This window comes from Hydra vulgaris, chromosome 01 (genome assembly GCF_038396675.1).
Source record: "Hydra vulgaris chromosome 01, alternate assembly HydraT2T_AEP".
Classification (NCBI taxonomy): Eukaryota; Metazoa; Cnidaria; class Hydrozoa; order Anthoathecata; family Hydridae; genus Hydra; species Hydra vulgaris.
The window spans coordinates 68,364,633-68,391,417 of NC_088920.1; the positions used below are offsets into that span (position 1 = coordinate 68,364,633).

At 28.0% G+C, this 26,785-nt stretch overlaps 1 protein-coding gene across 1 annotated transcript in view; it reads right to left on the reverse strand.

Annotated features, from left to right (window-relative positions):
* LOC101234710 (putative N-acetylated-alpha-linked acidic dipeptidase) overlaps positions 1-26,785 on the reverse strand; it is a 93,487-nt gene that overhangs the window by 12,547 nt on the left and 54,155 nt on the right. The window contains exons 5-12 of the mRNA XM_065789020.1: positions 24,987-25,164; positions 19,472-19,571; positions 18,674-18,751; positions 18,310-18,395; positions 12,546-12,668; positions 4,025-4,107; positions 2,579-2,642; positions 2,440-2,507 (exon numbers count right to left, since the gene is read on the reverse strand). Of these exons, the coding sequence (XP_065645092.1) occupies positions 2,440-2,507; positions 2,579-2,642; positions 4,025-4,107; positions 12,546-12,668; positions 18,310-18,395; positions 18,674-18,751; positions 19,472-19,571; positions 24,987-25,164 (780 nt within the window). The remainder of the gene's footprint in view (positions 1-2,439; positions 2,508-2,578; positions 2,643-4,024; positions 4,108-12,545; positions 12,669-18,309; positions 18,396-18,673; positions 18,752-19,471; positions 19,572-24,986; positions 25,165-26,785) is intronic.

The window sequence follows — 26,785 nt, forward strand, 5'->3', positions numbered from 1 at the left end:
AAGATCAGATTCAAGATTCTTACTGTTCTAAATGATAAAAAAGTGATAAAAGTTTTTGTTAAGACTTAAGCATAAAGTTAGCAAATAGAGATGTTTATATATTAAAAATATATATTACCTAACAAAGATGTATTTGTAAATACTATTTAATTTACTATATATTTATATTATTATACACAAATTGTATATTTGCATATAATAATGCTGTTAATCAGATTTATGATTCATTTGTTCAGAAAAAATAGTGGCAACTTCAGTATAAAACAATGATAACTGGTAATTCAAAGCCATAAGCTTTTAAAATTTTTGCCACTTAATTCAAAAAATGAAATATATTTCTTTTAATTCAAAAAACAAAGTTAACAAATGAAACCTAAATATTTAATTTAGCTAAACCATTATTCTATTTAGCTAAATAATAAAGCATATTAACTCAACTTTTAACTAATTTAGTGCCAATTTTAAAAATTTTTTTGTTTTGATATGATTGATTTTATCACTTGATAGACGCAATATTTGTTGCAAGTATAATGGCAAAGTAAGCTAAAATAACTTTTTTATAAAAGTATAGCTCTTGTAATATCTGAATTTATATTTACAAAAACTGTATGAGAAAACAAGTTTCTTATAAATAGTATATAAGTTTATGAAAATATAAACAAAATATATAGTATATAAGATTTGTACAGAAAATAAAATTAATGCTAAGGCTTGGGGGATTTGATTGATTTTAATCTTAGGTGGCCTAATAGCAAACAAAAACCCATACATAGAGTGGAAAATATCCAGCATTTATCATCCTATGCAGGAAACAAAAAAACAATTAAAAAAAACAAAAACAAATTCTAATTTACTCTCAACAAAGCTGCAAGCAATTAAGTTAGGACTTATAAGAAAACAAAGAATAGAGTCAATGAGCAGGGCATCAGTTGACAGAAAGCTTGACAAAAAGTTGTAGGTTATATGAGTGAGGAAAACATGAAGATAAGAGAGAGTTCTAATGGGTTAAAATGTTAGGTAAAAAACAAGACAATTAAAAACTTTTATAGGACTTTACAACAATGAGAGAGGCTCAAGCTTGATAAAAATAAGTGCATGAGTTGTGGAGTGTTTGTTACAAAATCCATACTGATGTATTGAGAGATATACATCGGTATGGTTCTTGTCAAGAAAGCTATAAAGTTTGTTGTATGGCTTTTTCAAATATTTTACTAATGTTAGATTAAACTTTAAAAAAAACAAGATCAAGCTTGGCAGATAAAGCAGGTCCAACAATGTTTACAATGTGTTTTTGGACCTTGTCTAAAGAAGAAGAGCATCATTAGAAAAACTAATCCAAAAATGAAAACAGCCTATACCGGAGCAAATAAGAAATTTTTAAAGGTAAAGAATGGAATCAGAAGTAAGAAAATGGCAAGCACGATAAAGAGAAGAAAATCATGAAAAGAATCACAGTCATTTTTAGGGTAGTAGTAAGTGGTGCAATGATAAGGTGATTCAGAAGAAGTACAAAATAAAAGATTTATAGAGATCATTGCATAGTCAGAACCAGTTAAAGGAGAACAAGGAGAAACTGAACTTAATATAGGGTCAGAGACAAGATGCAAATCAAGTCTGGAAAATGATTCACAAAGTTAACTATCTAAGTAAGAGATGGAGAAACAAAGAAAATTATGGATTTTAGTCCCAGTAGGGTCAGTGGTGTTAGAGCAAGTCATACAGCATGATGAGCATTAAAGTCACTAATAACAACAATATTGGCAGACAGGTAAAGAAAAAAGGGCATGGTCAATTTGATCAGAAATTTTATCTAAAAGTCTAAAAAATAGTTTAAATTTGTCAAGTCTGATGAACTAGGAAAAAAGTAAGAATTAGGGTGATCATGATGATCCTAGACTTGAATATTATTTAAATCTTAAATCAAATTAAACAATAATAATTATAACTTAAAGTAATAATTTAAAGTTTAAATTTTTAAGTACACTATTTTAAATAAAAATTAAAGGAAAAAATTGTTCAACTTTAACTCAGTGTAAAATTTGGTTTCCAACTTAATAAATTTGTAAGACATTTATTAAGTTAGAACAAAAGTGATTTGTGAATAATTAAATGTGAATTAGCAAAATTAGTAAATCTAAAAGAGATTACTATATAAAAGCTACGTTGCATTAACTACTGTTGATTCTAATATAAACAAAATGAGACTCAATTTCATTTCCATATTTACGAACTTTTTATGAAACAATTTTTCTAATATCATAACTTTTTTAACTTCTAATAAAATTTAACTTCTAATAAGAATGAACTAACAAATCAAGTTAATTCAAAGGTTAAAAAAGATCAAAATATTAAAAATAATTAAATTTATTCAAAGATATAAGAATTGAAAAAAATTTGTAACGTGTAAAATAATGAAATGGTCTCGAAAAGAATTCATACATTTTTAGAAGCATCATAAACATTCTTAGCATAATAATCCAAAGCTCGTAAGCGAACACTGAAATTACCTAGAAAAAAAAAGGTAAACTTGTTTATTTAAATATTAACTTTTTAAATATAAAAAAATAAAAATAAAAACCTTCAACAGCCATATCAACATTAATATACAAAACAACATTATTCATGAGAAATTGTCTGTGTTCCTAAAAATATATTTAAATTATTACAAAAAAATATTTAGAAATCATCAGTATAGCTATTATATATATGTGCAGCAACACTGCCTTGTAGCAGCAGGCTATAAGATAGTTGATGTAGCAACACTTCATGCATGTTTTACAGTAAAAAAATAAAAATAAAAAATTCAGAATGGTTTTTTAAAAAAACAATAAATTTAATTAGTTTCCTGAAGTTAGTTACTACAAACAGTAGGAATATATATATATATATATATATATATATATATATATATATATATATATATATATATATATATATATATATATATATATATATATACACATATATATATATATATATATATATATATATACATATACAAATACATATACAAATACATATACATATACATATACATATATATATATATATATATATATATATATATATATATATATATATATATATATATATATATATATATATATATATATATATATATATATATATATATATATATATATATTCCCATAAAACCAAAAACAAAAAAGAGCTTATTTAGTTATTTATTTTACCAAATGTTCAAAACAATGTCTATGCTAACTGTTAACAGTCCTTTTTTCGTCCTTTATTTGTTTACAAATCGTAAACCTTTTTTCAAGCTATTTGTGATTTTTCTGACTTTTAACAGATTTTTTTGATTAAAAAATCTAGTGGAGATAAATCTGGTATGGCTGGTGGCAGATTATTATAATTCTAGATTAAGGAGAATCTGTGATGGTTTGATTTTAAATTGAATAATAAAAACAGTATTTAAAAAAAAAAATGTTTAAAAAAAAAATTGATAAAAAAAAGATCATTTTTTAATGACACTTTAGAGTAAAAAATTTTTTAAAGATTTTTAATTTTTTTAAAGATTTTTAATTTTTTTAAAGATTTTTAATTTTTTTAAAGATTTTGGAGAATATAAGAGATTCTTGTTTTTTTGAGACCCAGGTTGATATACTTTTGGAGAAATTATTTTTCTGATATATAAGAGCCTGTGTGAAATTTAAGAGCCATCCTGCGTGGCCTATTTTTTAAAAGTAAGTAAAATATATAAGTGACTTTTTATTTACTTTCAAACAAAATTTCACCTAAAAAACGAAAAAGTGTCAAAAGTTTATAATCCTACATGTGTATATACACATTTAAAAACATATATAAATACAGTAAAAATATAATACATTTATAACCATACATCTAAGAAAAAAGCTTATATATATAAATACAGTATAAATATAAAACATGTAAAAAAACTAATCCAATAAAAAATAAAAATAAATGTAGGAAGATTTTTTTTTTTTAATATGTAAATAGTTTTAAAAAAATTAAATTACTTGTAAAATTTTATGTAACTACTTACATCAGCCCACTCATAAGATCCTAATACACCTGGTTCTTCTGCTCCCCAACTGCATAATTTTATGCTTCTTTGTGGCCTCCAGTCTAACAAAAAACATAAAGTCTAATAAAAACATAAAATAAAACAAAAACATAAAATAAAACAAAAACATAAAATAAAACAAAAACATAAAATAAAACAAAAACATAAAATAAAACAAAAACATAAAATATAACAAAATAAAGTCAGAGAGTTACACAAAAGCTAGTTGCTTTAACTTAGATATAAGTGTATAAAAATAGTATTATTGATTTAAATACAATCTTATTTTAACTCAATTTCATTGGTACAAAATTTTTTAACTTCTAACTAGGAGGTGAATAACAAAAAAAAAAAAAAAAAAAAAAAAAAAAAAAAAAAACTCCTTAAAATAAATTTTGTAATATAATAATAATTACAAGAAGTACTTCTTAACAGCTATTTTAATGAAATTTAACATTTTAACAATGCCAAAATGTTTAAATGAAAATCAAGGAAAGTTTATAGAGTGCAAGAAAGCAAGAATGGGTAAAGAAAAGAAATGTGAAAAACAAAGAAAATACAAAACCATAAGAAAATGATCCACTGAATGAGGTTTTTAAAACCATAAAAAAAGATGATGAATGGCTCTGCAGTGGGAAAAAACTTTTTTATCATCTTCAGATTGAAAGCAAAGAACAGGTCAGGTATAGCACTGGGAAGGCTGCTAGTTCAAAAACTATTCATCTAAAAGAAGAAAAATGCCTTTGAAGTCTAATTCAGCAATAACGCCACCTTACAAATTTGAGTCACATAATGCAGAAGCCATCAATCAATCAAGAGTATGAAGAATCAGAAGAACAGTCCACAAGTACCAGTAAGAACTACAGCAAACCAAAACTACAATCAAAAACTACTAATATAGAAAACACTACATTTAAAAAGCTGGTCACTGCACTTTGACGTATTAGTAACCAAGATTATCAAGTGTTAGTGTTGAAAAATAAACAAATATAAGTTACAAGCACTAGATCTATCAGATGGAAAAGCAGAAAGTTGTTAGAGGTATAATAGCAATTCTCAATGAATATAATTTATAGAGGAGTATAAAGATGATTGTAGTGAACACTATAAATGTAATCACTGAAAGAAGGAATAAGATTTTCAGTCAGTTACAAAGATATATTATGGAAAAGAAACTATAAGAAACACAATTCATTGGTCATCATTATGTTCATGACTGAGCCCTTTGTGGGTGGATGAAAAAATTGAAGAAAACAACATGTTGCTCAACCTCGAATATCTATTTATCCCAAAGAACTTTAGAAATGGTAAAGAAGTTGTTACTGAAACAGAAGGATGGGGTGATGATATGAAATTTTATTTCATTTGACTCAGGTATTTTGCTTTTTTGAAGAATCTAGAGTATTTCCTAAAGTGAAGTTTCAGAAAATACCTAAATTATATAATGCAAGATGAAATTTCTGAGAAACACCAGTTCTTTTGGCATTTTTTCTTCTACCAGAAAGAAGTGACTAACTACACCACGTTTACAGATTTATCTCTTACAGGTGGATGTATCATTGGTTTACTGACCAAATATACAATACAAACAATTATCAGTAAGCTATGCAGCAGCTTGCAGTTCAAGAAGTCACAAAATAGTCATATATCATATATATACATATACATATATATATATATATATATATATATATATATATATATATATATATATATATATATATATATATATATATATATATATATATATACATATACATACATACATACATATATATATATATATATATATATATATAATATATATATATATATATATATATATACATAAACACATATATATATAGATATATATAAACACATATATATGTAGATATATATATATATATCTACATATATATATATATATATATATATATATATATATATATATATATATATATATATATTTATATATATATATATATATATATATATATATATATATATATATATATATATATATATATATATATATATATATATATATATATATATATATATATATATATATATATATATATATATATATATATATATATATATATATACACACATATATATATACCCAGGAAAAAAAGTTTTATAGAATTTCTATAAACTTTTGGAACATATGATCTATAGAAATTCTATAGAATTTCTATAGAATGTCTATTAATTTCTTTAGAAATTGCTATAAAACTTTTTTTTCTATAGAAAAAAAAGTAGAAAAAAAAGTTCTATTGGAATTTTTATAGAAATTAACAGAGATTCTATAGAAATTCTATAGAATTCTATAGATTTTCTATAAACCATATGTTCCAAAAGTTTATAAAAATTCTATAAAACTTTTTTCCTGGGTATATATATATATATATATATATATATATATATATATATATATATATATATATATATATATATATATATATATATATATATATATATATATATATACATATTACGCCTTGTGATGAAGCAAGAGCAATCCCTCAGTGCACGTGAAACACGCCTATAAATGGCCTTTCGGGCACAACAAACAGCGCTTACTCGTTTTGTTATAAGAGTAAAAAATTGCGCTCGTGTGAAAAACATGTGAGGGAGAAAATTATAAGTTGATTTTATAGAAAATATTTTTAGTAAATTTTTTTTGCTGAAGTCAAAATATGTTTAAACAGTAGAGTTTGCATATTGTAAAATAAAGAAGTTATATTAGTAATAATTTATGTGCGAAGTACTTTAATTTTAATTTATGCAGTATAAGTTCAAATTAAACATTGAAGTGCAAAAATGATTTATTTCTTCTATTTGAAAGCTAAATTCAGCACGTTTATTTTTAAATTCCAGTTGAACTTTATATGACCCACTTAATTGTAGCCTGGTTAAGTCAAAACATTTGCTAACTTGTACTGTTTTTTAGGGTCCACTTGATAAAAACTTCACTTAACTAAAACTTTTACTTTGAATTGCATAAAAGTCCGTGTAATAAAATATCAAAACTTGCAACACTTCAATAGTTCCATACTTAAATGTTTAAAAATTAAATATCTAGCGTAATATTTATAAATATCTAGCATAATATTTATAAATATATACGCAATATTTATAAATATCTTATAAATAAATATCTAGTGTAACAATTTATAAAACTAAAACTTCACTTAGAGCTTTGATCTCGTACAGTTTCGATCACATTTTATTAATTAATGACTATTATATTTAAAATTCAAAAACATCAAATAAAATTCAAAACGTTTGAATATCAAATATTTTTGGTCAAATATAACTTAATAAACTAAATATTTTTACTGATATCATCGAATCAGCTTATATTAAAGTCTATTTATTAAAAAAGTTGAAGCGAAACGAAACTAAATTAAAAAAAAAAGTTTCAATAAACAATATGTATAACAAAAATATTTGTTATAAGTAAATTGTTTGTAGACACTTTTAGATGCATGCTCACAAACAATAAAAGAAAAAATGTAATGTCACTAGTTTCACAAATGCATTTCTCAAAATATACGCCAGTATATAAGTTATTTATATATTATATTTGTATAAGTATATATATATACTTACACTAATATATACTATATTAGTATAAGTCTATTATATTATATTATACTGATACACTTTTAAGTAACATACCGGCGTACATAATTTATGGATGGCCCATGGCAACTATGAATATCGCACTCAAAGGCTTGACGCATATTCACACTAGTTGATTAGGTATTTTAGTATTACGAGTGCGAAATATCATGCTGGGCAATTTTATTTTCATCACATGCACTGATATAAGTATATTTATATATATACAAATATATATATATATATATAAATATATATATACCGTCAAAGGGGGTTACTTTGGCCAGCGTGGGTAACTTTGGCCACACTTCGGTAAAAAGATTATTTAGCTTATAACTAACATTAAATATATATTTTTTCCCACTTTCAAACATACAAATCATAGATTACACTTTAACTTTAATTATTATGTGGGTATTTAATTTTTCAGCTTTTTTTAGGTTGGCACTACTGGCAGTAAAAGTTTTTTTATGGTTACATCAATATTTACCTTCCAAACTTTTCTATGTACACCTAACTAAATACGAATTTACAAAGCAAGTAAGTACTCTAATTACTTATATATATAGTTGTTAGACATTATCTAAATTATTTCAATAATATGTAATCAATTTTTTTGTTTATTGTTAAGAATGTTATGGCATAATCTATTCCAGCCTAAGTGGGGTAACTTTGGCCAAGCCTATTATTGGCCAAAGTTAAATTTATTTAGTACAATTTATAATTTTATTTTATAAATGTTTATTATGTTACCTATTGTTTTATATACAATCTTTTGGTACTGTTTACTGATACCATTTTGTTGTTTCCAGGTGAGATTCAAGCGTAGTGAAATCAGCATGCCTAGAAACTATGTGCGGAAAGTTGGTAGTCGTATGCTGACTATTCAAATAAAACTCTACAAAAATGTCTTGATGACATTCGATTAGGAAGGTGCACTCAAACTAGTGCCTCTAAACTGTACAAAATCCCAAGAAGTACAATAAAAAACAAGTTAAAGAACATTTCAAATAAAAATCCAGGAAGGCCAACTGTGTTAGACGAGAAACAAGAGAAAGTCTTTGTGGAACATATTTGTAAGATGGCTGAATTTGGATTCCCCTTAACTGAAATAGACCTTAGATTTATAGTTAAAGGTTATCTAGACAAAACTGGGCACACAATCCCTCAGTTTAAAAATAATCTTCCAAGCATTGAATGGGTAAGATTGTTTAGAAAGCGGAACCCTACACTGACAGTTCGAGAATGCAGCAACATAAAAACAGTTTGTGCTGCAGTTGACGAAGTTGTAATAACAAAGTACTTTGATCAACTTAGTGAATCTGTTGAGAGCATTCCGCCAGAAAATCTGTGGAATTATGATGAGACAAATCTTCGGGATGACCAAGGAACCACTAAAGTAATTTGTAAAAGGGGATCGAAGTACATGGAGCAAATTATGAACTCTACTAAGTCTTGCACATCTATTATGATGTGTGGAAATGCAGTTGGTGAGATGCTGAGCCCTTATGTAGTTTATAAATCAGAACATTTATGGTCTACATGGAGTGAGGGAGGGCCAAAAAGCGGATGGTTCGACATGGCCACATTTGAGGACTGGTTTCTTAGTGCTTTGCTCCCTAGACTTAAAAAGCAGGACAGACATAAGGTTTTAATTGGGGACAATCTCTCCTCACACATAAATGCTGAAGTACTCCAAGCCTGTCAAAAGAATAAAATAAGGTTTGTGTGCCTGCCTGCTCATTCCAGCCACTTAACTCAACCACTGGATGTTTCATACTTTGCACCAATGAAAGCAGCATGGCGGAAAATCCTAACCACTTGGAAAGAATCAGAACATGGAAGAAATCTGGCAAATATTCCAAAAGATATATTCCCTTGACTGCTAAAAGAGCTGATTGATGGACTTTATGCAGAAAAAGGAAACAATATTGTTTTGGGATTTAGAAAAACTGGTATTTATCCACTCTGCAAAGAAAATGTTCTTAAAAGACTTCCACAGAAAGAAGTTGACTCCAGCATTGTCAGTGAAACCTTTATTGAACACATTTCTAAGAAAAGAAATGAGTGTAAAAGTAAGACAAAAGAGAAGAGGAAGCAAAAGAAATTGAATGCACTACCTGGCAAAAGCATTTGCTATTAAGATTTACTTGAGGAAAACGTCCCTTCAACTCAAAGTTACTCGAGGAAAACGTCCCTTCAACGAGCAATGGAGGCAAAAGTAAAAAACCGAGAAAGATTATCTGTGAAAAAGAAATTGACAGTCCTGATAGCATTAGTGATGATGACTCAATTATGTCACTCCACGACATGTCAGATAATTTGAACTTTTCAGAAAGTGAAGATAATACTGGACTTGAAAGACAGGATTTTCCTACAATGAGCTGGGACGAAAAGAAGTGTTTGAAGGAAGGCGCTTTTGTAGTGGTGTTGTATGACAAAAACTACAATGCAGGACTCACTGACAAGATGCCTGATGTAAATGAAGAAGGGCCAACAATTGATTGCACGGAGAAGAAAAGCAAGTGCTGGATTTGGCCCCAGAAGAAAGACAAGTTAATTTACAGTTGGAAGGATGTCATTTCAAAAATTGAGCCTCCAAAACTATTGAACAAAAGAGGACATTTTAAAGTTCCTGAACTGGATGTTTTTTTTCCTTTTTAAGTGTTTTAGTTTGCAACTAAAATCTTTTAGTTTAGAATTTACTTGACAGGTTTCAGTTTTACATGTGTAACCAATTTTTTCAATTAAGTTCCATGTCGTGTTTTGCTTCTAATGTTTTATAAATAAATAAGATTTTGAATTTTTAAATTTGTCTATTACTTTCCGTTGGGCCATAGTTACTCAATGGGTGGGGTATCTTTGTACTAGAATATTTTTACAATGCATTTTATATGAGAAAACAACAAGTGGTCAAAGTAACTCCAACCCCTGGGTAACTTTGGCCAAATTTTTAAAATAACCAAAAATAAATATATTATTTTTAAATATTTAAAAAAGTGGTATGAATGGATAGGGAATTTTTTATTTAATAGTTTAAAAATGATTTTACTAACTTACTACAATTCATTTTAAATATAACATTACTAAAGTGTTAAGGTGCAAGTTTTTTGGCCAAAGTAACCCCCTTTGACGATATATATATTTATATTTATATATATATATATATATATATATATATATATATATATATATATATATATATATATATATATATATATATATATATATATATATATATATATATATATATATATATATATATATATATATATATATATATATATATGAACATTAATAAAAAAGAGTTCTTTCAATACTAATTTTTTATAAATTTAAGAAATTTTTGATTTTTGATCTAAGCATCTAAAGTTTTAAAATTAAGATAAAAAATTAGTATGGAAAGAACTTGTATTTATTGAGGATAGTATTCATATATTAAATTAATCCTCTCATATAATATGTCACCATTTAAAAAAAAGAAGAAAATAATAATTTTAAACATCTTTACTTCCAACAAGGCTGCAAGCAACCACTATTAGAGTTGGAAATTACTGGAAGAGAAAAGATGAAGTTTATAAAGCAAGAAAAAGATTAAAAAACAACATGAAAGAACATAAATTGCAAAATGAATCAGGAATACAAGATAAAGAGAGCGAATTCCAAAGATGTTCAAGGAAAATACTTGACAAGAAACTGATGTTCAAGGAAAATACTAGACAAATTTTCGGAATTTTAGAGCACTTAGTAACAGTAACAGTAAAAGAATTAGACATAGTTGAACGACTAGTAAAATGTGAATGAATTTTAGTAGATGGCACAAGAGACACTAGCTCTTTAGAGCAGCACCCCATATAGTACTTATAAAAGAAGAAAGAGAAGACACATTAAAATAATATGACAATGATTGAAGGTTGGCTGCAAGTGCAGGTCCAACTACGTCTTCAATGCATTACCTTGCCTAAAAAACCATGCATCATTCAAAGATCTGCTCCAGATATGGCAACAGCATTATATAAAAGGATGGATTTGAGATAAAGAATAGAATCCTGAGTAAGAAAGTGGTGAGCACGATAAAGAGAAGTAACCTTAGCAGATGCTAATTTTGCAATGGATTTGATACATGGTTTCCATAAAAGATTGGAAGTAAGAGTTAATTCTAGAAGATGAAGGGTAGATGACTCATTGAGTACATTACCGTTCATAAATATAGGAAGGTCTAGATTGTTGTGATAAAGATTAGCTGAAAAAGTTGAGTTATATCTGAGTTAAAGTTCACCAGCCACTGAGAACTTCAAGCTGTAGCAGAAGTGAAATTGTTTTCAAGCTTTAATGCCCCCTCCAAGCAGTCAGAGAGCGTCGGCTTCTTATCAAGACAAGAATAAATTATAGTATCATTAGCAATGAAATTTAAATCCCCAGATCTCCCAGAAATTCTCACACCTTAGATGTGAGAATTTCTGGGAAATCGCTAATATAAATTTAAAAAAGTAAAGGGCTAAGGAAAGCCCCTTGAGAAACCCCTGAAGTTATAGGAAATAAAGAAGAGTGACATCTATCGAGGACAACTTTTATACTACATTTGGTAAAGAAATGCTTTAAAAAGTACTAAGGACTAAAATTGTTTAGACAAAAGTAAGACCACTTAAAAGCAAAAACCATTAAAATAATTGTTTTTGTTTTTTTTATTGTTTTATACTGTTTTTATTATTCAATAGATGCAGGGATAGGCAAAGTGGGTTCTATAAACACGGGCTAAAGGTTTTCGCTTAGGCAGGCTATCTTAATTTGAATACATTTAAAATAATATAATTTTAAATACACTTATTTAAATTTTAATAAATGTTATGTTTATTGTTATAATAATGCTGTTTAAAAGTTGAATTACTTTTTTCTTTTTTGTAGCTCCCTAAAGCACGACCAATTTCCATTATTGCTGCAGTACCACTTGATGGATCAGCCGCTCCGTATATCCATGCATCTCGATGATTACCCAAAACCACATAACGATCTTAAAAATATCATTAAATAACACATAAGGATATATAAATATACTTAATATAATATAGAACAAAATATAGAACAAAAACATTGAACAAAAACATATACATTTCCAAAAATTCATCAACCTAAAGTAGCTTACTAACTAAAATAGGAGAGACAAAAAAAACATATGAGTAATTGAAACCCTATTTAAACAGTCAATTAAAAAATGTTTTTTTTTTTTTTTTTTTTCACAAAAAATTTTTTCACTTGTGCACAACAGGATAAAACATGAAAATTTTAATAACTACTCAGAAAGTTATGCTGTTGACATATAGTGGCAAAATGTGGCATGACCAGAACAGGCTGAAATTCAAGATGGAGGATGCCGGTATCTAGGATTTGTCAAAACCTTAATAAATATTAAACGATTCAACAAAAAATATCTCAGGGAAGCTAAATCATATCAAACATATTGACCACCATACTTGAAATGACCTGGGTGCAAAAATTGCAAAGTTAAAGGCTGTTGTTCTTAATAATACTACAAATGTTGGGCTTTTACTCACCTTAGAACAATCTTTAACAATATGGTTGTTACTTGTTAGTGTATGTTGTGCTGTAGTGCTTAGACTTTGATCATAAGTTATATAATAAATTCTGCAAGGGGGAATCTAATATGGTTTTTGCCTGGTGAAAACACAACAAAAGAACATATTACAATGTACATGCAAATCTATGACAAAGTAAACGTATGTTATTCTGATTTTGTAAATGAATAAGTATTAACAGACATAATACTATTACGACTGGGCTGTGGACCAGCTTTAGCATAGTTAGTTTTTTTTTCTTCTGATTTTAACTATCTGAATAACACATTTACAGCAGTTGACAAGTCAAAACCATTTTTATTAAATATTAATAAATAAATAAAAAATCTGTTGAATTTTGATCTCTGGTACCCTTTTGCTCACAGCTGCAAATAGCTGTACAATTTGAGCTGATATGAACACATTTACAGTGTTGTACAAACTGTTTTAAATCTACAACAAATTAACTCAGGACAACATTTTACAACATATATTCAAATGATTACAAACATACACCTGATATGCTGCATGATTCACATGTTCCTCACATTACAGATGTTGTATTTCAGGCTCCGTCCTTTATAGGTGTCCCAGACAAGACCTAGTTATTGCATTTATAGAGTTAGTGAACAGAGATTAGATAGAATACCTTAGATGCATAGGATGTAAATGTCTTAGCTTAGCCAGGCTTTAATAGCTAAACAACTAAGTTCTATCAAGAGCCATCATATTAAAGTTAGGCATGGAAGAATCAATATCAGTGCTTTGGGCGACTTTTTTTAAACATGCAAGCAAATTAGACTTGGTTTCAAAAGAAAGAGACCCAAACTCAGAAAACGATGGGGGATATAACTAATATTCCCTTGATCATAATATCTGAAATTTGTAATGGCCTCACGCATCCTATGATGAAATTCTTCTACAAGCCTACACACTTCTGGTCTTGAAATCATCCAACAATGTAATGTGTGGTCGTTTTATATAAAGCAAATAGCACCACTAACACCTTTAATTGCAGTGTTGCACTTTATGGCTCTAATAAATGGGTATTGCTGAAAATTTTTGTATGCCTGATACTGTAATATATGATGTACAGAAACAGAAAGCTCATGTTTATATCAACAATGCTTTACATGGGATGCAGACAAAAGTGAATCAACAGTGTCTTATGTTGCAATTCCATCTGCAGCCTGTTTTTTAATGCTGAACCCTGTTTTTTGAGATCCCTGTTCAGGATTAAAAATCATTTTAATTTTAACTCTAATTTTTTTCTGTTACATCCAGGGAGTGTTGGATCATAGAAAGACTATTTAAAGAACCAAAATTTTTTTATTTAGTTAATGTTTCAACACAACACCACTACCTGTAAATGGACAACTATTGTCCAGTATAGCTGCTTGCTTATTTTTCAGCCTAAGTGGGGTAACATCTATAGGTTTTGTGATATTGACCTTTCCTGACACCCAGGCTGAAATTCACTTTTAAAAGGTTCATCAGTGTCAAATATAACTCCAAATATAATATGCGCAGCATTTGAAAAATACATACCATCACAATCATACTGACAAACTTTAAAAAGTACAGGAAGAATATCACCATTAAAAACAAGAATGATCCTATTGTCAGGCCTTGTTAAGAAGCATTACGCAGCTCGCATTTTGCTTGCGAAAAGGCGATTTGCCTACGCGTTCAGCAGTTTTGCGCTACGCAAAAACTTATATCTTTTAGAATATATAAATTATCTTTTGATTGTCGTTAACATGACGTTTATTCAGAAGAAATAAAGTCGTAAGTAAAAGCATTTAACTGCAATTGTAAACTAATAGATTTTTTGTTAAAGAAACAGTTTGTTTCATAATTTTTTTTTGTTGTTGTTAAAAATTAGTTAAAAAAAATTAAGTGTTTTTAGTTTTATCTTAAGGAATTAAATCTATAAATTCCTTTTAAATATAAAATTTATTTTTAGTCATAATAGTTTAAAAAATGCACGATTTATTTTGATGTAAATATTTTATTAATAAGATATTTTGTTTATTGTTAATTCAATAACATAAAGTTTTAATGATGTTCGTTTAATTTATGAAAATAAATTATGGTCACGAATATGTTATCGGTAACTGATAAACAACAAAAAAAAACTTCTTGTTTAAAAACATTATTAAAAATGAGTTCACAAATTAAATAAGAAAAAATTTATTAACAGTTAATAAAGTAACAAAAAACCAACTGTAAAATCATAAGAAAATAAACAAACATTATTTTACGTTTCATGAAAAAAATATTTTTTTCAAAATCAAATTTGGTTCATATTTAAAAAAAATAATAAAAATGATTTTTTTAATAAGAACATAGATTTTATTTGTAACTTTTGTTATAGTGAGAAAAAAAAAACAGTTTGTATGATTTTTAACGCGTTAATAAAATAACTTTAATTACAATGCGGTACTTGAAAAGACACGAATGACACAATATAACTTCTAACGATGCAAAATATATTTGCTGAGTTGAGTTACTTAGAAATGCATTACGCGTTTTCGCTATGCAGCAAAATCTCGTAACAAGGCCTGTATTGTGCGCACATTTTATGAAAATGGGTTTGCAGTCTTTCTTTTAACTGTGTACTATGCATAAGTTGAGTTAGTGTATGTAACTTATCTTTTGTTAGTTGGGACAAGTGACTAGCATGTAGTCTAGCTAGATCAGCTAGTTGGGTATAATAACTTTGTCTTACCTCATTTCTTCAGTGTAAGCTATCAATTGAGATAAAACACTACCATGGAAACATTCATTTTTATTATCTGCTTGGTGCTTTTCAGCATGCATGCATCTATCAAAAGTATATTTTTTATTGTACAGACAATTGAGACACCTAGTATGATATTTAGCCTCTTAAGCAATTAAATCTATGTTACTTAACTTGATTAATCAATAGTAGAATCACACAAAGTTATGGTACAGTGATGTAGTTTAATACCCAGGTCCGATGTACTGACAATGTGCAAGGAGGCTCTTTTTTTGGGCTCGCTGTTATTACAAATAAAACAAACAGGTTGTGAGTAAACCAAAGATAGTTTTCAAATATTAATGTACATTAAATATCTAAATGAACTATGCTTAACAATATGCATATCTGTAGCGGCAGAACCCTTGGTGAATGATTCATTGAAGATTCAGCAACTAGGGATGTACAATGTAAACGTTTAGGTGCCCAATTGAGTTTAGTGGAATAGTAAAACATCCTACAAAGACTGTGCCACCTGTTCACAATCAAAGTACATTCCAGACCACTGCCATCATTCAATCGATAATTTTATTTAACATAAAAACCAGGTAGAAGCAAATTTTTCTGCACAAGCTATGGTAAGATTGATGCAAAAGATTTGTCAAACAATCTGAGCGCTTAGAATTAGCAGAAAAAAACAACTTATCTGCAAAAGTACTTTGGAAGAAAATATAAATTAAATTAGTAAAACAACACTAATCTAACTCAAGTTTCTACTATCAACCTCTTACTCTCAAAATATCATCATCATTTTTATCATTCTTCTAGTAAGCACTAAGACATGTTAAATACATATACGACCGGGGCTATAAGAAGACAAACTTAGTCTAATCACCAAGCTCCAAAATTACTTTAAGTATTCAATGCATACTTAAAAGAAACCTAAGCATTAATTTGAGTCTGTAGTTTTAAATACATTAATTAGTGGTTTCAAAAGGTTTGCGCACTAAAAGTTACCTTAATGTTAAAAAAAAATTTTGGTGACAAGAAAACATTGTGAGTTTCTTAAATGTGTTTATTTATTTAAAAGCAGTATTGCATAGAGAATATCATACGATAATGATATGATCAACTAAATTTCTAACTTTTGTTCTAACTCAAAAGTACAAAATACTAAAAAAAAATACATACTCATAAAAATATATACATACTCTTTCTTTAACACTTACATCATTATTGTTCAAATTTAACTTTTAACTTTTTAACTTTTATGAATATCATTGAAAAATGTTGTAGTACTTACAGTAATTTTACAATTACTGTAAGAACTACAGTACCTTTAACTTTTTTTCTGAAACTGTGAACTCTCTACATGCTGTAACTAACAGTCTGATTTTTATGTTCTTTATACTTAAGCCACATCTCTGTTTTGTTCTGGACATAATAAATCTTCATTGCGTGTTGCAAATATAGTGTACAACTTTTCCTAACCTTTAATAACACATCTATAGTCGTAAAGAAGTAGAGATAATTCTTTAAATTTGGTCTTACACCTTACTTTTGCTTTTGATTCCTTTTTTGTTCCAACACCTGATTTGATATCTAAACTGTTTCTCCAAAATAACAAAACTTACCAATACATTCTATAATCCAACATTATTTATTTCTATCTCTTTCTCGACATCTCTGTATTCATTATAAGTATATTTTCTACACTCAAAACTAACAATATTAAAGACGCCTTTTAAAACCTTACATTTCTTGTGAAAACATTTTTTACAAAGTATAAAACAGTAAAATTTGCTCCAACTCCTTTCCTACACACTCCACATGGTTTACAGCTGGTTTACAGTATTTTCAAATAGCTTATTTTTGACTACAATGCATAAACTTTGTTTGAGTCATGTTTATCTTAAGATCTTTTGCTTCCATTTTCTACGCTGAAATCTAAGGATTAACTCTGCTGTCTCTGCAATCAAGTATATGTTATAATAGAGATGTATTAGCCGAATTTCTTCACCAAATTTTCAAAAACTGATGAAACCGATAGAAAACTGTTGCAAATAATAGAAAACTGTTGCAAATAACTGAAAACTGATTAAACTTTATGTATAAATTGTGTGAGTGTGTATGTGTAGATGTGTTCGTGTTTAAAATACATACATGTGTTTAAAATAATATTCAGGTTAATTCTTAATTTGTGAAAATTTAAGACGATTTAAGACGTATGTAAACTTATTAATTTTATACATTTTTACAATGTCTGTTTTATATTTAAAATTTGATCATTTCCATTGAAATAATAACCCAAACTATTAAGATATTTCAAAATTACAATAACTGATAATTATTATAACCTGGTTCAATTTCTCCATATATTGTTCCACAATATGTGTATGAAGATTTTGTTTCAAATTTTATGTCTGTTAACAAGCTAAAATTTCTACAAAAAAAAAAAAACAATTTCAATTTTTATTATAGATTAGAATTACAAATACTATATTTATCAAAAAAAAAATAATTTTAAAGAAACCATTTAAAAAAAATTAAAAAGTTAAAACTATTTATTAATTAAACACAATAAATATTAAAATATAGTAAAATTATGCCTAATATTAAAATACATATTTAATACTAAACTATTAATGTTAAATTATCTTTTTTTAAATTAGTATAAATATACTGATTATACATCGATTACAATATTTGTAAACATCAAACCTGCCAGATTGCAAAACATATTTTGGCAATTTGCCAATAAATGAGGGTGGAACAGGAACTGAATCATCTTTGAAATAACTAAAAAATAATATTTTTTAATTATGTTATTCCTGTGCACTTATTCCATTTATTTAGTAATTTTACTTAAAAGTGCTGATGTTAACCAGATAATCTTTTTAATAAAAGCCTTCGATATCTAGATTGTACCTGCCCAAATCCAAACAATTTTATTGCAAATATTTTTTTAATTAAAATTGTCTTATTTAATTTATTATCACAGACACAATAAGTTTACTTACTCAATAATGGTTTTGAATAAAGCAGACAGTCTAACTTGAAAAAAAGGCTTTTTTAAGTTTTTAAAATAACATATATATAATTCATATATATGTTATTTTAAAAAATATATATTAAACTTAATAGCTGCCCATCATCAATAAAATTTACACTGTTATTAAAAAATTTCTTATGAAAATGTTTAATTTGCTGAAAAATTTATTTTTAACTTATTAACTTAAATTAAATTTAGCTTAAATAAAATTAAAATAAAGTTATAATAAAATTTTCAATCCATCATTAGAATCATTAAACATGCATTAGAAATCAAGGGACTTAATATTCTTATCATGATTAGAAAGAAATTCAAATTAAAAATAAGAAATGTCAAGGGTCAGAGATTTTCCTTATCCTAATTAAATTGCTTTTATCACTGCTGAAAAGAATTACAATCAATTAATTTGCAACAAGAATTGACATTGTTTTATTAAAATTTAACTAACAAATATTTTTAACTTTTACCTAAATAATTGGTTTGCATGATCTTCTGATATGGGTTGTGATGGAATTTTTACATTGCCAAGTGTATTATATTTGGCTTCACTCAATCGAAAATATCCATCTGAAAGATTAAAAGCAGAAAAAAAAATTTAATTAAACTTTTTATTATTGTTAATTTGTTATATTATGAAAATTACATTAAATTTGTAAAGAAATCTTTCTTTGTTACATTTATTTAATTGTTCTACTATCAATTTTCAGTTTAATTTTTTAATTAGGATTTATTTGAATCAAACAAACATATTTAATAAGTAAAAAAATTCCATCATCAGAAATACATTTTATAAAAACTTTAATAGTAGACTTTTAAAAGTACAGGAAAACTACCATTTTTCTATAAAAGTTGGTGAATCAAAATTATTACGTATACGTGGTAAAAGTCACGTAGATAAACGTGATGAAAGTCACGCATTCATTTATGGTTTTTAATGACTATTGTTGTTTTATAATTGTCATGGGAATTTAACTTTGTATTTATATACGATTTTTTGTAATAAAACAGAAGGTTGAAAAACGCTTATATAGTTGTTTTTAATATATGCATATAAACGAATACAAGAATGCAACAAGCTGTTTCGGCTATTATGCCACCAGTATTTGATGGCAACCATCAACGGTTTATCCGTCAACTGCGAACATATATTGCAGCAATGGACATTGACGAAGCAAAGAGAAAAACGATAACATTAACATGTTTGCCACCATAGATTTATTCTGCATTAGAAGATCTATGCTTGTCGGCATACCCAGAAGACGATTCAGTGACTTACGAAAAGATTGAGGAAAATTTTATGAAGCTTTTTAAACCAAAGTCATCATTAATACTACGCTTTGAATTTGCAACAATTAAAAAAGCAAGTAACGAGAGTGTGACAGAATTTTCACGACGGATTGCAAGAGCTGCTGAAGGATGCAAATTTACGGATAGAGATGACAGGATGCGCGACCAATTTTTCACTGGTTTTAACGATGGAGCTACGATCAAACGGCTATTACTGGAATCTGAAGAACTTACATTTGCAAAGGCTGTTGAGGTTGCTGTTACTTTGGAACGAGTTACTCAAGAAGCCCGACAGTTGCTTGGTTCCGATAATATGATGGTTGCAGCAACATCGCTACTTCCCCAAACAACTGGTTTTGCCGGAACAAATAAAATAAAATGTTTTAATTGTGGGAAATTTGGACATTATGCACGGGGTTGCGAGGCAAAATGCAAGAACTGTTCACACAATCATCGAGCTAAAGACTGCATCAAACGATTGCAAGGTTTAAAAGGAAAAGGGAGAATTTGGAAATAATGGCATCCAGTATTCTCCCTGAAACAGCGTTGCCATCATTAAAAGTTAAAATAAACGGAATGTTCCGAACAGCATTAATTGATTCTGGATGCTCAATTACAGTGCTTCATGCTGAATCTACACGTGGACTTGTTTCAAAAAGTGAAAAATGCATCTCAACTTTGGGAGGAACTGCACAAGTACTAGGTGAAATGGTAATAAAATTGGAAATTGATGGAATATATCGGATGGTTAATTCGTTAATTGTAAAGGACAAACCATTCGGGTTTGATTTGATTTTTGGAAAGGATGCTATTGAAAAATTTGGAGGAGCCGTAATCTATGGTGATAAAAACCGTACCGCTCGAATGTTAGCATGTGACACGGAAAAATGTGGCGCAAACTGTATAAGTAAAGAAAACGAAATAAACAAAAAGAACGAAATAAACGAAGAGAACGAAATAAACGAAGAGAACGAAGAGAACGAAGTAAACGAAGAGAATGAAGTAAACGAAGAGAACGAAGTAAATGAAGAGAAGGAAATAAACGATGAGAAAGAAATAAACACGGCAAAATGTGGGGCAAATTATATAAGAAGTAAAGAGAACGAAATAAACGAAAAGAACGAAATAAACGAAGAGAACGAAGTAAACGAAGAGAACGAAGTAAACGAAAAGAACGAAGTAAACGAAGAAAACAAAATAAACGAAGATAACGAAATAAACGAAGAAAAAGGAATAAACAAAAACAACGAAATAAAACATCAGGATTTCACGGCAAAGTTCGACGTAAAAAAGTGGACGGCATCATGGAACTGGAATAAAGAGCCCGCAATTGCGAATACAAGATAAGCGAAAAGCATGAAAGTAATTACCGAAAAGAAATAAATGAATGGATCAACACTGGCGTTCTTGTGCCATTTAACAAGCAAGCATTGGGACCACCTAAAGTATTGATACCGCTCATGTGTGTTGTGCAAGAAAATAAAGGTAGAAAGATATGCCCAGTGGGAGACTTGTGAGCTCTCAACGAATTTGTGAATTGTCACACAGCAAATGCCGACGTTTGTCAAGAGAAACTGCGTCGTTGGAGGAAAATTAAAAGTGCAAAAATCCTTGATCTTAAGAAAGCCTACCTTCAAATTCACATTGACAAAAAACTGTGGCCATATCAAACTGTGATTATAAATGGGGAACGGTACTGTTTCACCAGAATGTGTTTTGGCATCAACGTGGCTCCAACAATAATGACTACAATTCTTCGTCACGTTCTTAATATGAATTCAACTGTGAAGAAAGCATGTGATAATTACATTGATGATATATTTGTCGATGAAAGTTTAGAAACAGCTGAAAATGTAGCGAAGCATCTTGAGAAATTTGGGTTGCAGTGTAAACCTCCAGAAGAGCTAGAAAAAGAACGTGTTTTAGGATTGAGAGTCGAACGAAATAAAAATGGGGAATTGATATGGAAGCGGGACAATGCAGTACAATTCCAATCTTCAAATGAAGTCACACGATCACAGCTTTTTAGCAATTTAGGTACACTTATTGGACATTACCCGGTGGCAGGAAGTTTGCGTTTACAAGCTTCATACATCAAACGATTAGCTGGAAATATTCCATGGAATGAGTATGTTTCTGAAGATTGCAAAGAAAAAATGAATGAGTTGCTTCACCGTTTGGAAAAAGAGGACTCGGTTGGTGGGAAATGGCTGGTACGAGTGAATGGAAAAGCTGAGCTTTACTGTGATGCATCGTCCATAGGACTGGGTGTAGTTCTTCTAATTGGAGGAATCGTTATTGAAGATGCAGCATGGCTACGACCAACGAGTGATACGCACCATATTAATATAAGTGAACTAGATTCGATACTTCGAGGGTTAAATTTAGCCAGTAAATGGGATATAAAAGAACTCACAGTATACAGCGATAGCAAGAGCACCGTGGGATGGTTAAACACAGTTTTAAAAGAAGAATATCGCGTAAAGACTCGGGGAATTTCTCAACTGCTAGTACAACGACGGCTGAATACGATAAAGGAAATAGCAAAAGATATTTGTACAATGGATTCCATCTGAACTAAATCTGGCCAATCGACTTTCACGAACCCCTCAAAAATGGTGCAGAACAGTGTGTGCAACCGGAATAATCCAACAGAAAGACATATGGAAAGTTCACTCAATTGGTCATTTTGGTGTCGATCGAACATTGCAACTTTGTTTACGAAACAACCAGAATGTATCACATAAGGAGGTTTCAGCAGTAATTGCAAGTTGTAACCAGTGCAACTCCATCGATCCTTATTCCGTAAAATGGAAGCATGGTCAGCTGAGTGTAAAGCAGAATTGGAATCGGGTTGCTCTCGATGTGACGCATGTAGGTGCAGAACTATACTTATCAATGATTGACTGCGGCCCATCATGGTATACAGTGTGGCGCAAACTGGTAATTAAAACAGCGGCTGAAATTATTGGAAAGCTGGAAGAAATATTTTCCTTATTTGGACCGCCAGTTTGCCTTCTAATGGATAATAAATTTTGTTCACACACGCTAACAAGGTTTGCTGACGAATGGGACGTTGATTTAGAATATCGAGCAGCTCATCGAGCTCAAGGCAATGGTATCGTTGAACGCATACACAGAACAATCAAAAGAACAGTCGCCCACTCACGTTGCTCAATCGCTCTGGCAGTATTACTGTACAATGAGACGATCTCATCAAACTGTAGTAAAAGTCCATCATAGCAATTTAAGCAAAAACCAACGTTGTTTATTCCAGGTGTCGATACACGTAAGAAAGTCGAAAAATATGAAGCAGACAACATATTTAAGGAAGGTGACAATGTTTGGGTAAAACCAGCTCAAGAGACAAAATGTGATCGATCTTGGATACCTGGTATCGTACGGAAGCAAAATGCCTGGTCGTTTGACGTCGAAACCGCAAATAGGGTATTCCCACGACATATCTCACACTTGCGTCGCCGTATTCCAGACTCTCATAATAAAAAAGACTCATTTAACGATGGTCTTGATATACCAAAGGTTGAAGTTGGTAACAGTAAAGGAAGATATAACGAGAATGCCGTTCAAGTTCGAAATGATTGCAACGAACAAACGATAACGCACTCCGGACGAATAATAAGAGCCCCACAACGATTAGACTTATGAGTTAATTCACCAAGAGGGCATGTTCTATTAAAGTTGGTGAATTAAAATTATTACGTATACGTGGTAAAAGTCACGTAGATAAACGTGATGAAAGTCACGCATTCATTTATGGTTTTTAATGACTATTGTTGTTTTATAATTGTCATGGGAATTTAACTTTGTATTTATATACGATTTTTTGTAATAAAACAGAAGGTTGAAAAACGCTTAGATAGTTGTTTTTAATATATGTATATAAACGAATACAAAAATGCAACAACCATTGGTTGAAACTACCAGGTGGTTGTTTTGGGTGGTGATTTAAGAGGAGACTATACTAACTAATTTAAAACTAAATGAAAAAAAAATTTCCCTATTAACTGTAGTTACGAGATTAATTAAAAAAAAAAAAGATTAAAAAGCACCAAAAAAGATTTAAAAAATTAGATGAGTAAAAGGATATAACTTTGCTGAATGACAAGTCACACAGTAATAATTTTACACAATATTAATTTTAGGTAGATGAAACAATAAGGGTTCAGTTGGGGAGAAACCATAGTAATACTTGTACTAAGCAGGACTAACTACATCTACATTAAATTATTGCACCTTATCCACAAATAAAAAAAAACATAAAAGAAAGAAAAAAGATTTTATGCGTAACAAATATAATTTTAAGAGAAAAAAACTAAAACATTTTCTTTTGTTCAAATTAAACAATAAAATTTTTTTTAATTTTGTTACTATTAACATTTTGATATATCAAATATAACTAAAATACAATAAAAAATTATTAACTTTATAATATATAACAATATAAAAACTATAACAACTTTAATATTAATCTTATATAAATTAAATTTTTCTTAAAAAAAAGTGTTAAAAAAAAGTTTTAATTTCAAAGTTGAATTACTAAATTAAAATAACTTAATTTTTAATGACATCAAAATGATATCATAAGAAGATATAGTTTATAAATTTTATAAATACAACATAGTTCATAAGCTTTTTAACATAAAAATAAATAAAATAAAAACATAAACAAAAAACCTTTTGATGGATATCCTTCTGATAAAGAATCACCATTAATTCTATTTGCAGTTCCTCTTTGTATCGAGTAACTGTTCCCAGTGAAACCATTAGGATATATATCTCCTGGTTTACTATTTTCATAAGGATCTGAAAATATAATTGCAGCAACACCTCCTCGTAATTCTGTCTGAAGAACCTAATGTTTTTATTATAAATTAATAAATCTTAATAATTATTTTTTATGATATTTTAATTAAGAAAAAAATGTATCTAGAGTATTTTGTGGTAAAAAAAATATGCATATTTGTGTATATATATATATATATATATATATATATATATATATATATATATATATATATATATATATATATATATATATATATGTATATATATATATATATGTATATATATATATATGTATATATATATATATATATATATATATATATATATATATATATATATATATATATATATATATATATATATATATATATATATATGTATAAAAAAGTGAGCTTTACACACTTTCCGATCAAATTTTTTGTTTCCAATTTAACCATTTTTACATTTTCCCACTTTATTTTTTGCAAGTAAAACTTATTATGGGTGGCTATTATATACTGGTAATGTTTACCCTCATTTAAACTTTTTATTGGTTGTTGAGTTCGAGTCCTAGTTTGAAGTTTTGTTTTAGCATTGTACCTCTTTGAATATCTAATAATAAATTATTAATTGTATTAAGGAATTCATATTATTTGGTGTTTATATATATATATATATATATATATATATATATATATATATATATATATATATATATATATATATATATATATATATATATATATATATATATATAGCCTGGAGGCTTTTGCTACCATTGTTTACCGCAAACAGTACATCATACCAAATATATAGGGCTAGTAAGAACTCATAACTACTTATTTCAGTCATAATTGATCGCGTTTCACTATTGGCTTTTGGATCCTCAGTGAGCTCAACTAATGCAGCATGAACTTTCTTAATTTGATATCAAATCACTTTTAGGCTTTCCAGTTTACTTTTCCAACAAGTGTCACAGGACCTTTTTACAGTCAGATTTGGTACGTGCTTCATGAAAGTAGACTTATACTAACATAATATATATTAGTATAAGTATAAATATACTAATATGATATATAAATAACTTATATGCTGAGGTATACTTTGAGAAATGCATTTGTCAAAATAGTGTCGTTACAATTTTCTTTTGTGGTTTGTGAGCACGCTTTCAAAATTTCAATTCAAAGTTATATAACAAATATATTTGTTATACATATTGTTTATTGAAACATTTTTTTTTTAATTTTTAGTTTCATTTAGCTTTAATTTTTTTAATAAATAGACTTTAATATAAGCTTAACCAATTCAAAGATATCAGTGATAAAGTTTTGATAAATTTTTTACGCTAAATATTTATTTATAAGGTATTTATAAATATTACACTATATATTTAATTTTTTAACAATTAACTTTTGAATTTTCATTGAAGTGTTGCAAGTTTTGATATTTTATTACAAGGACTTTTATGCAATTCAAAGTGAAAGTTCTAGTTAAGCGAAGTTTTTTGTCAAATATACACTAAAAAACTGTTTAAGTTGGTGAATGGTTTGACTTAACCAGGGTACGATTAAGTGGATAATAAAATAAAGTTCATCTGGAATTAAAAAAAAAACATGCTGAATTTAGCTTTCAAATAAAAGAAACAAATCATTTTTAATTTGGATTTATGCCGCATAAATTAAAATTAAAGTACACCACGCTTAAATTAT